The sequence below is a fragment of the Falco punctatus genome (genome assembly GCF_963210335.1).
Source record: "Falco punctatus genome assembly, chromosome: 13".
Taxonomy (NCBI): Eukaryota; Metazoa; Chordata; class Aves; order Falconiformes; family Falconidae; genus Falco; species Falco punctatus.
This window is the reverse complement of record NC_137593.1, coordinates 24,078,190-24,090,597: the sequence shown is the minus strand read 5'-3', so window position 1 is coordinate 24,090,597 and position 12,408 is coordinate 24,078,190. Positions and strand designations below refer to the sequence as shown.

Below are 12,408 nucleotides of genomic sequence, written 5' to 3'. Positions count from 1 at the left end.
CAAATAGCACGTGGCAAGACTTACAAAGCTGACTACAAGAATCGGATGCTTATACTCCATGAAATTCAGTTGCTTCCAAATATATAGTTCCACTGCTCCTTTTTAAAAATTCATTCATGACTGATTGTAAGATGACAGCAGTATCTTAATGAGTATAAAGCTCAAGAGAAATAAAAGAAAAATTTAATGTAGACATATTTCTATATGTCTTACACCACTGTGAAAACCATTCTTTTCCCTTTCACACAGAAATAGGTCATTACATGACAAGCTCTGCCTTCAGTGCAATTCACCAGGTTTCTAAAAGCTCTCCTCTTGTCCTTGGATTCACAAAGGATTTGAACCTTATGTACATACACGTAACTTTGGTTCCCGAGAACAAAATATACAAGGTCACACCTTCAACATAAGTGATTGTGTCATTTAAGACCACATCTGCAAGAAGCAGTATTAAATCAGATAGCTTCAATAGGGCAACCTCTCCGGCTCCTTCAAGATCACTTACCGATACCTCATCACAGTCAGGCATTTCCTCCATTTACTGTTTTCAGAGGAGGTTTCCTGCTCAGTGCTTAGAAAAAGCAAAATGTCACTTTAAATAACATTTGTAGTGCAAACATTGCACAAACATAGCTTTCCCTGTACATTTTTACAGTTACTTTCAGCAATGTAACCACAAGGTATTGAATATACTGCTTTAACCTCTTTGAAGTATGGTTCTTATACTTATTGACACCTGGTGTTGATCATTTGAACTGGAAAATTTGCAGGAAGGAAGCACCTGAGTTCAGCTCTGAGTGTTCTCCAAAGTCTCCAGGAGTGTTTTATGACGCTGTTCAATGTCTTTAATCAAGTAGTTCATTACTAGCTGGCAGCAACTCTTTGTTGCTGTGAACTCACTCAGAACAAAGTTATTTTGTTCATAGTACTGCCATTTCCTTTTCAGATTTGTAAGGTTACTGTGCATCAATCTCCTGCTGCTGGAAGTTTGGCAGTCTTTTCTCTAAGCTTTTATTTTCCTAAAGGGTGACCATTTTACTGGGTCTCAGTCTTTTATTTCTCAGGATTTTTTTTTAATTCTCCATTCCTAATAATTTCAAACCACCTAAATTATTTTCTGTCAGCCTGCTGAATTGTTACCAGAACATTTGTGGCAAGATTTCCACACACACACACCCCCCGCAAGTTCTGGCTCGAGTGCACAACAGTAATACAGGCATTTCAGGATACACCAAGTATGTTCTTCTGTGGGCAAGTGCCCCTTTCCATCCTTAAAAGGTATTATATGCTGCTTCTTAGCCGGGATGATTTGCCTCAGTTAAGTGCAACTTAAAGCTTTGCAACTTCCAGTCGGCTGAGGATATGTGCAGAGCTGCATCATATGTGCCTGTAAAGGACAGTAGAAGTCTACCCTCAGGTATCTAAAAATGAAGTGCTGTTTGCATACCATTCTAAGAACTGGGGGGGCAAATCCTCATTTCTATTTCTATTGCTGACTTTTTATTAAACATTACTGCAAATCAGGCAAGCTTCATCCATTTTTTTTGCAAGATACTACCCCAGAATACAGCTATTTCACGAGAGTATCTCAAGAACCAAACACTAGACATTCTTTTGTGCTTCTGTCCTCTTAGACTCCTCGTTGCCTCCCAGCTCTCTCCAACTCCATCAGCATTCCCCATCTTACCCACCTATAGGTGAAATACCTCAGGTAACTATATGCCTATAGGCCTTCCCTGAATTCATCTGCAAAGCAAACACCTTCTTTAGTGCTAAGTACCATGTGATGGTCAGCAAGAGCAATTTCAGAATCAAAACATTATTGATGGCGTAGGATAAACAGTGAGAGAAAGGCATTTAAAAATGGCTTCAGGGGGGGAAGTTTAGGAGGCAGCAGAGAGCGATGGGCATGCATTTTATGACTACCAGCTACCTGCTTTGCAATAGGAATTAAATTTTTTAAACCACTGATGGAAGGAGGTTGATGGACCAGCCACCAAGAACAACCATTGTCCTACAAGCGTTTTCTGTTGGTTTGTTTTTGTTTTAAAAAATTGCTCTACATTCTGATTTGCTGTTAATTCTATGTAATTTGCCTCCCCAACTCCCAGTGACAGCCCTGATCACAAATCACCATAGCAGAAGTGGTTGGACAGGCACAGAAACCTTAACTCCTTTGTCTGCCTTTTCTTTGTCACCAAAAACAGTCCCTGCTACAAGCTTTCACCCTCTCATTCCTTCCTTGCATTTATTCCTAACAACGCAAAATTTTTAAGCAACACCACTGAAATGATCTGCCAAAAATAGGCATCAAAGCGTCTCTGTCATTACGACCTTAAACCAATCCCCTTTAAAACACAATCGCTGTTTAGTGGGTCTCCTCTCAATATCCATACTTGTCCTTGATGTCTTCACAGCATATAGAAGGTCTGCCATTTATTTCTCTGGGGTTTTGATCAATTTTTTTTCTCTCACAATCACTAATTCTGTTCTTCCTGACACTCTCGAAATTCCGAGCATCATACATCTTAAGCATCCATCCCTTCCTGTGTGTCTCCTGCCTCCATCTGCTCCTCTTCCCAAATTTTATTCTTGTATCACTTTTTTATATCGCTTTTATCACAGTAATTGGTAAGCCTGTCTCCAAGAAGTTAACTGGCTCAAGGCAAAGACCTTTCTTTTTTCTCCTAATGCTTAATCTCTGATCATATATAGGTTTCATAATCCCCCTCTATCAAGTTTTTATTAGCTTTTGCTTTTATTACTTTTATAATCAAGAAACACAATCTGTTGGACTTCTGTCTTGTACTGGTCACTCTAAAAATATTAGGTCTGTGGCTTTTTACATTCTCAGCAATTACAACGTTAGTAACAAGGTAAGGCCTTTATACTTATGAACTTCATGCAGCAAGAATGCAGAGGAATACATGTCTTCCCACATTCCAAATATTTCTGCTAACACATATCACTTCACATTTTCTACCATGTGGGCAGGCAGGTTTCACAAGAAGCCACATGCACAGTAGAAGTCAGGGCAATACCTGAGGAAAGTGCTTAAAAGAACGATGAGTAATTACGTGTTCGAATTCTATAGAGCTGAAGTGGAATTCAGACTAGAAAATGTTTCTTATTTGCAAATCTTGCCTCTGCCTTGCCCTTGACAAATGGAGCCCTAATACACAGCCACATAAGCGGTACGCCCTTTTTCTATTCTAAAAAGGCATTTCCATACGGCTTCACTGTCTTTTGAATCAAGGCACAGAGAAAAGTACCAAATCCCAGGGCTGGCAGTCTCAAAGAGCTTGCTCCTGAGGTGTGCCCACCGCCTGCAGCCGAGACACATGACGGCTGCCAGCCACTCACCCGGCCCTGCTGTCACTTCTTCTACAACTACACAGTCACCGTTTCTGGAGACCCAGGGTCACGGCGCTTACTAACATGGGCAAATGCATCTTATACGCTTAGATAATCTGATAAAGGAAAGAATCATCCTTTTGCTATGGGACATAAGCACCCCTCTGACACAGGGAAGCGATATATTCTATTCCACAGGCAGATGAATCTCTGTAAGCATGACCTGGCAAACCTAACAGCAAATCTGTACCTGAGCAGGGCACTGACTCTTCAGCTCCCACCTGGCCAGCAACAACCCCATCCCACTGATCACCGGTACCTTTCAGATCCAGACCAGGATAAAGCAGTGCTACCTGCGAGCCAAACGACCGAGCTCCCCTGCAGACCGAAACTGCAGCATTAAGACATGTTCCATACCAGTGGGGGTGCAGGTTTGTAGTCAGTGGGGGCAGACAGATTCTAACCATTTCTGACCCAACAGAAATCTTCCCTACCTCCTATGTTACTCTGTTTTTAATGCCTTTCCCCATGCATGACCCTAGGCAAGGCAGACCCTCACTATCCCTGCCCGAGAAACTGGAGCACCCCCTTCCTGGGACCTGCCCGCCGGGAGCACAGGCAGCCCTTGCTACACTGCCTGGGTAAACGCGTCCCTAAGTGCCAGTGGCCACACGCATTTCAAAACCGCCTCTCCTCCTTGCGTTTTATCTGAGGGTATTTCACTTTGAGTAAAAAATAAAAATAAAATAAAAAATGCGGAATGATGCACAAATACGGAGTTTGGAATACAGCGATATGCCAGACAATACATGAAAAAAATGAATCCAGCTTTAAAACGCAAAGCCACAAAAAGAAAGAAAATGTAGAGCAAGTCTCAAAAGCTGTAAGGAAGGTGAACAAACTCTGTCTCTGTAGCTGGCACTGAGCGGCAGCCAGGGCTCCTACCAATACAAAAGACAATTAGATTCCATCAGACAAACCAGAAAGCGATGATGATGATTGCTGATGCTGCAGACCGTGGCTGGCCTGCATTAGGTTAAGTAAGCTGGACACAAGCCAGCATCATTGAACAAATGGCACGGCCCATTCTGGAGGAATCCAGGGAGAGATTACTAATATCTCAAAGGTGACCTTTCACACATGCTGTCCCAGCAAATCCAGCAATTCTCTTGGCTATAATGGACGGAGCAGGAGAGGTCAGTCTCTTGAAGTTACAAACTCCTCATACAAATAAGTTTTATTTTTAAGTTTATGATAATTGACTACACCTCATTTGAGCAAAGTACCCTAAGTGCTTTATTGGTTTATTTCACCCCTTCCCCGTTTTAAGGAAAACATAATCTAGCTTTCCATTACTCGTTGTCATCCAGGCAGGCAGCAAGCTAAAAAAAGAACTCTAATTTTTAGACATTGTGTCTATTAAAATATGTAAAATGTTTCCTAAAAGGGCAGGTGCATTAATTAAGGCTGCCTCAGGATAAATGAAAATTATTAGGAGTCCTCTGCTTTCCTGAATGAGTTTTCCATAGATTATTTATAATTGAATGAAACCAATGACACCATTTGTAATGAAAACTGTACAGACGTTAAACATTTCCACGTTTGCAAAAGCTGAAAAGCATACTGTAGGAACAGAAAAAGGGTTTTTATGTGAAAATTTTTATGAAGGGAAAAGAGAAGGTATCTTCTTTTCTGAAAATATTTTTCCTGTAAGTAAAAAACAAACAGTAAATACCCTGGGTATAAATCTCATCAGCGCAGCCCAGAAGGGCCCTAGTGCAACTGGGCCCCGGAGCCTGGGATTCCGAGGAGACATCTCGCTGCCGGACATCCTGAAGCTGAGAATTCAACTCCTTTCCATTTCTTCAGAGAAGGAAATACAGCTTAATTAGGTTCAATTTTCTAAATAATGGCTATTCTCTGTAACTAATCAGGAAAGTTTTAAATCAGTATCAGACTAATGCTTGTTCAAATAGTGGAACATGCTCTGTCTTCAAAATAGGATCTTACGCTGCTGACAATTGAAGTTAGAAGACTGAGGATAGCACACACTAGCACATTTTTTTTATTATTTTCAAACAGAAAATACCCTTTGCTATCCTACAAAGCAGTCCCTTAAAACAACACACAATCTTCTATGCACAGAGATTTTGCCCGTGAGAGAAAACAAAGATAACTGGGGAAAAAAGAAATAATGTAGTTTCAAACCAAACAGCACTTCCTGAATTCATTCAGAATGGAAGAAGGAATTTAAAGTTACTGCTGGGGAACTGAGAAAGACCCAAATAAAAGTATTTGAATAATCATTAAAGAAAATCCTTAGCCTGAAAGATACTTCTGAGAGCATTCTACTTTCAAATCACCTAAGAGCAATATGTTCAGTGAGTTCATCTGTAATTATCTGATATTCACCTGTATTATGAATTTTACTCTGTCAGTAAGCTAAGCAAGCACATATTAATTTACGAGGCTGACAAATGCAATGCAGAATTATGTTTTAGTGTTTTTTAACATGATGCATATATTGCAGGAAATCTGTCAGACTTTTTGCTGCTAGTAGCCAGAAAGCTTAACTTTATTCCTAATTACTTCTGTGTAATCAGTAATGAAGCCATGTGATGTTTTAAAAGGAATCTATCTATATTCAAATAAAACTAATATATATAATAATAGTGTACTTTAATTTTCATTTGCCTTCTAGCCTCCCATAAAAATAACATCTGAGTGAAAATTAGAGCAGATGCAAGAACATCGTTCATTTTCTGTTCTAGGCTTAACACTAGTTTATGGGATAACTTATGACACTGCCAACCGAACATCAACACAACCAAGACCTGCTGTTCTGCAATGCCCGTAGGCTCCAGTACCTGCTGTGCCATGTCCAAAAACCTGGACAAATCCTTTCTTAATTTTTCATGTTTATCCTTGGATGTCAGATAAAATGACACAAGTGCCATTGATAAAAAGGAACTGAGACCCTGAGGCAACGTGAACTGCAATAACTACAAATATCAAGCGAAAATGATATGAGGTTACTAGGAATGGTTAGGGTTTTTTAATAATCAATATATTATGCTGACTCTAAGTCTCTGGCTCGGTCAGGTGTTCTAAATTGAAGAGGGCTGTGATATTTGGTATCTTGGAAGGTTACAAACATACAGGCATTTTTCTCCTGTTAAAAAACTTCCTTAGTTTAGTATACCCTCTGCCATAGCTTCTTTCTGTAGACTCTATGAAATTATTTTTTTTCCCTCTTACATAATATGGCGACCAGAGTTCTGCACAGGAATTCAATTTTTAAATCTATCCATTTTCTTCTCATTTGTTCTCTGCAAGAATTCCTTTACTTTCAAGACAGGCAGATCTACCTGCATTTTTTAGATTAGTCTTTACCCTGCTTAAGGCCACACTGCTACATTTTTTCCCCATTGACAGTCATGCTGAACTTCATATAGACTTAGCCAGCTACATCATTAGTCATTTCAATAATTTCTGATCTAATCTTCAGCATCTTGAGAGAACACCTGCCAGTCATATGATGCTATTATTCATGAGACAGTTCTACCATCCTAGTTCTTTTCCTCCTTAACCTACCCCTTACAAAACCAGATCCACTTTAAATGTATTTTTTATCCTTTACTTCCGTAAATGCTGTCAAGTAAGTTTGGGGTTTTTTTCCAATTTTTGTATAATGGGTGTACTCATTACATACCTGTACTACCTTCCTAACGTCTCATTCAACACAGAAATAAAGGGACTTTAAAATTATGAAAAGTTATTTCATTGCCTTTATTTAGAAACCCACTTTTCTAGCCCCTTATACCAATTTCTGTGGAATGTCCACACACACTACAGACAGTCACACACCAGGGAAACACTGCTCCTAGAGTTACAGGATCAGATGTTTTAGAGTATGAAAATACATTGTTGATAATGCCATTTTTTTGTTTAGAAAATTCTGCTGACAAGCTAGAGCTTTCTGCTTTTCATGGTTGCTTCTCAAGGAACAAACTTGCCCCCCCTAAAGCCTTTCATTCCACAGCAGACTCTATGGAACCCCATCATAATTAACTGTAGCGTTTTCACAGACTATGAAACACAGATCTAGCTGAAGACTAAAAACTGATGCAAAGACAACACCAACTTGCTTAAATGTTCATTCGCCAAATAATGAAAGTTATAAATGGGAATAGCAGATAATCAGAGAGCACTTACTGTAGCAGAGAGCTGTGGTCCATTCAACTGTGCGTGCAGGATGGCTTCATTGATGAAGTTCCGGATTCCTGTCAGCGCAACTTCCAGATCATGCGAGGCAGCCATTTCATTAGTCAGATATTCCAGTGTGGAGATATACTCCCTCCATTGTGCATCCAGTTCTGACACACTGGCCAAGCAGCCCCTCATTACATTTAGACAGTATCCAACGCAGGGTCTGATCAGCGTCAGGCCCTGGCAGTGCGGGCAGTACTGCATCTTCACTAGAGCCTTGCTACATTCCTTCGTGAGAGCTGCGTGTTCAGTAGTATTTATCACTTCGATGCCCAGACTGAGGGCCTGGCTGAGCATCCTACTTGCCCAAAGAGATTTTGACAGCTCTGTAACCATGTTTTTAGAATAGTGTCCAAAAGGATTTATGTCTTGCCTTGTAAGCCGTAGACACTCTGTATAGTCCTCTGATAAATCTGTAATTCCTGGGTTTATTAGCCGACTATACACCAGGGGAAAGAGACTGTCAAAGAATCTTAATACTGCACTTTCCACCGTAGTCTCTGCGCCCAGAATGTAGAGAGAGATGTCTGTAAAAAGTTCTTTAACAGGCTCTGCTGCTTCTTTTGCCATAGGTCTGTAAGCTGTCTCAAACAAGGAACTTGTGCGGTTTTCAGCAAAGCGAAGCAAAGACTCAAAGGCCTCTAAAAAAGGGGGCAGGGGAGAGAAAGAACTAGAGGTTAATAGCAAGCACCTGACATCTTAGTCACAGGACTAATACTGTCCTGAACAGGAACATCAATATGAAATCTGCAGTACACATACAGTAATAATTAATACAACTTTCATCAGTAGTATGATTAAACAGACACCAAAATATTACACATGCATAATAAAGGCAACACCTAACACACAAATATTTTTCTCTAAAAGAGATTACTGTATTCTCACTAGCTAAGATTACTCTAATCTCCCTGGCTAGACCCTGGCCCAAACTCTAGAGGTCAATGAAGGTCTCGCAGAGACTCCAGTGGGCACAGGCAGGATCCGTGTGAGATGGCTTTTGTAACCGAGACTGCATTTAGGCAGCTCAACTAGACATATTTCCAAAACAACCCTCTAGCTCAACGAAAGTTTCTGAGATAACTAAACACAAACAGAAGTTGAAGCTTTTGTTTCACGGTGCTGTGAGTGGGCGGCTGAGAGGCACTTCTTGCAAAGTACAACTCAAGGATGAGAGAAAGATGCTGCGTGAATCAATTCTCTCCCCATTAACACTGGCGGCTAGGTCTGGATACCAGCCAGTGGTTGGGCAGGACTTGACATCAAATCCACTATGAACCAAAACAAAATAATAAAGTCAGAAAACCAGTATCTTCCTTTAACTACACCATTTTCAAGTGGCCTTAAAAAAAAAAAAAAGTGTGCCATGGTTAACACATTTCCAACTGTCCAACTGCAGAAAGACAACGTTATATACCCAAAACACTGACTGGGGTGACAGAATTCATTGGCAAGGGCAAGAAAGGGATCAGTTCCCAAGATTTTTTTTATGACACAGATGACAGTAATCCACACCATTCCCACTGCTTTCTTTGGAAGCTATCCAGCAAAAAGCCTCTGACATAAATCATTCTTGCACTTCTCTGGATGGCAAGTAGTTCCAGTTCAAGGCAGGAGACCTATCGCTTTCTACCTCCTGAGGACTGACTAAGATAATGGGGTTTCGGTCTAATCCTACTCTACATTCATCTGAACATCACCGTGCAATTCACAGCAGTGTAACACAAACCAAAGTCACTCAAAGATCAGCTGAGCAAAGGAGCAGATACAATACTGTAAGTCAAGATTAGCATACACTGGCAAAGTTTTGTAGAAAAGCCTGCTCAGCGCCTTTCTCTATCACATCTCCCTGGGCAACTAACTTGCTTGCTATGATAAGCATTACAATCCCTTTACCACAAAGCGTGATTTAACTAGACAGATAATACAACATATCTCATTGTACATTAAATCATCAGTATTTTACACACACACGCTGTATCCTTCTGCCAGAGAATCACTTCAGCATTCCCGCTGGTATTATAGCAAATAATACTCTGGAAGTGCTTATAAAATCCTAGAAATTAAGTATTCAGATACACTTCAGTTGAAAAGCGAGAAAGTTCATTTTCAGGCAGAGTAACACCTTGCCAATTTTCAGAGCAGACATTCACAGCTGACAAAAATTCTAAAAATTGGATTTATGATGGAAATACTGACATAACCTAAACTGTAGTGCAGCTGGCTGCGTACTACTGCACACTTAAAAGTCTTTTCTTTGCTGTTATCACCCCTATGTGTTTATCTATTTCTAGAGGAAACCTATACACCATTTTTGGTTATCATACCAAAAAGGCAATAGAAATATTCAAAACACGAAAACAGTGTTTTAAGTTTCCTCCTTGAACTACACATGCTCTCTTACAAATATTCAGCTTATCATTAGATTGTGGGAGCAGGGACTGTCTCCTACAGTGCCAAAGTCTTATGCTATTGCTTTAGCTCCCACATCCACAAAGGCAGAACTGCAAGCATCCCCCTCCTTATCTGAAAACTAAATGAAATGCATTTATGAATGTGCAAGTATCCTTATTGTCCTGAGAAATAACAGCCTCAGTGACAGATGAGAGCAAAACAGTCAATGATAACGTACATACCAAGAAAACAAATTTCAGCAGCTTCCTGGGATACCAGATTGTAGACTAGAAACCAAGTAGCATTTCATTTTCAAACCTCTTAACACTCTGCATTCAACTAAATAGAATTATTCAGAGACAAGTATGAAATCAAAATATTTACTGTCATTTATTTTTCATTGTGTAAGAGAAAACTGTGATGGTACATAGCTTCATTCCTCCTGCAAAGAGCGCCCTAACGTCAAAAATATGGGACAAAAAATATTTCTGCTGATTGTAGATGTGCTGCAAACACCCATAAAGTATAAATTTCGTTCCTTATCACCACTGGTCAGACAAAAAATGACTCATGCTTGCAGGCACTTTAGCCATGATATTTTAGAAGGAAATATCTCTGTCTTTTTTCATTGTTAAGGCATTAAGAGATGTTTGAGACATTACTGAAGCATCTGGATGTTCTTAAGACCTTTAATTAGAAGTAACAGAGCTTCAAATAGTCAAACAATTTTGTAACAATGGACAGCTTGCATTCTGGTTGTACGGAGCAGGCAACTTTAGCATCTTGTTTTAAAAATGATTAATTATATGCTTTTAATGCACCTTGTATGCAGATTCTAAATCCCAGGGAAGGTTTACCACTATCTGAAAAACCAGGTGCTCAGCTGTGCAGCCAAATACAGCAAACTTTGGATATCTACGCACTTGCAAAAAGTTGACTTCTAAGCCTAAGCATACCCTGGGAGAAACATCTGACCATCTTTCACAGCCTTTGGCTTCAACCCCCCACCAGCAGCTTACAACGTACTGTAAATTGCAAGTATATTGATCCTGAACAGAAACAAGCCATAACCAAAATCATCCAGAATTTGATGGGGGCATTATGTATTTTTGTCTTTCTTTAGTATTAAATAGTAAGGTGGAGAACAAATTTTGTTCTCATGTTCCTCAGAAGCCCCCTTTTTATTTAAAGCTACAGGGGAAGTGAAACAGCCAGCTTTGGATTCTGAACTAATGCACTGGTAAGTACTTAATGAAAGCCAGGCAACATCACCTTCCATGGGGAAAATTTTGTTCAAACTGTTTATCCTGCGCTCACAAAACACTTGACGCCACCACTGATGTGTGCGTGACAGTCAAACACAGCTGATCAAATACAGCTCACCTCTGGAAACTTCACATCTGAACCGCTTGTGTTAAAAAATTAGCTTCTGGAAACAAGCCCAGTTATGACAAGAGACCACGCTGGTTTTGCTGCTCCACCGACAGCAGAGAGCCTGCCAGGCCAAACAGCTAACCAGTCTGCATGCCGGGCTTCCTAACGTATACATACACTAAAAATTGTCTTATGCTCAGTCTCACATACAGATGGGAAAACACCGCTTTGCAGGTATAGCATTCATGTGCGTTCATCGGGAGCACGGCACAGCTTGGTTTGGAGTGAGAGCTTCCCTCGGGCAGAAATACACCCATCCTGGCACAAAGGATCTTTTCCTTCACTGAAAGCAGCCAGTAGCTACGCTTCATATACCGAATGCAAGAAAAATCACAAAGGATTCCTGATTTATCTCACCAGCTTTTGCACCAGTGTAACACCTGACTTTTTCAGGGGGGTTTAGCCCTGATTTAAGCCCACTGTATGCTGGAAGAGGCTGCAGAACTCCTGTTTCTGCTAAAGGATAGTGCTACAGGGAGAAACAGATTTAGGAGGCATGTATCCACCTGCCCATCACTGGTGTACCAGCATTTTCCAAAGATTTCCTCTATTTTTTTTCACCACCTGGAGCTCTATTGGGGAAAAAGCAAGTAGACTTTAAGTAACAGTACAGGCAAAGGAAACATGGCTAATACTGTAACTACAGCTTTGACTAGTTCCTCATGTCAAGCAAACACTGCGTTCCCTGACTTGCACTAGCTCACTTCAGCAGGGATAGCTTCCCGGGGGTTTAAATTGCGGTCATCTTTATTTTAGTGCAGTCTGGTGCAACCGCTCTCCCAATTTGTGTCCAGGCCACCACCTCATCTCCTGCAGCCTTATTCTTAAGACAAGAATCAAAGATGCAAAACTATCACACATCAATTCTGCCACAGAAATCTCTCTGGGTGTGTTCTGAGGAACCGTTTATTTTTTCAGGCTCCCAGACACATGGTGACATCACCTTAAGGGAAGATC

The 12,408-nt window shown here is 40.5% G+C and overlaps 1 protein-coding gene across 4 annotated transcripts in view; it reads right to left on the bottom strand.

The window, feature by feature from the left end:
- LOC308072596 (glypican-5-like) overlaps positions 1 to 12,408 on the bottom strand; it is a 394,857-nt gene that overhangs the window by 298,547 nt on the left and 83,902 nt on the right. For all 4 annotated transcript variants that reach the window (XM_080409680.1, XM_080409681.1, XM_080409682.1 and 1 more), the window contains exon 3: positions 7,570 to 8,264. In XM_080409680.1, coding sequence (XP_080265806.1) covers positions 7,570 to 8,264 — 695 coding nt within the window. The remainder of the gene's footprint in view (positions 1 to 7,569; positions 8,265 to 12,408) is intronic.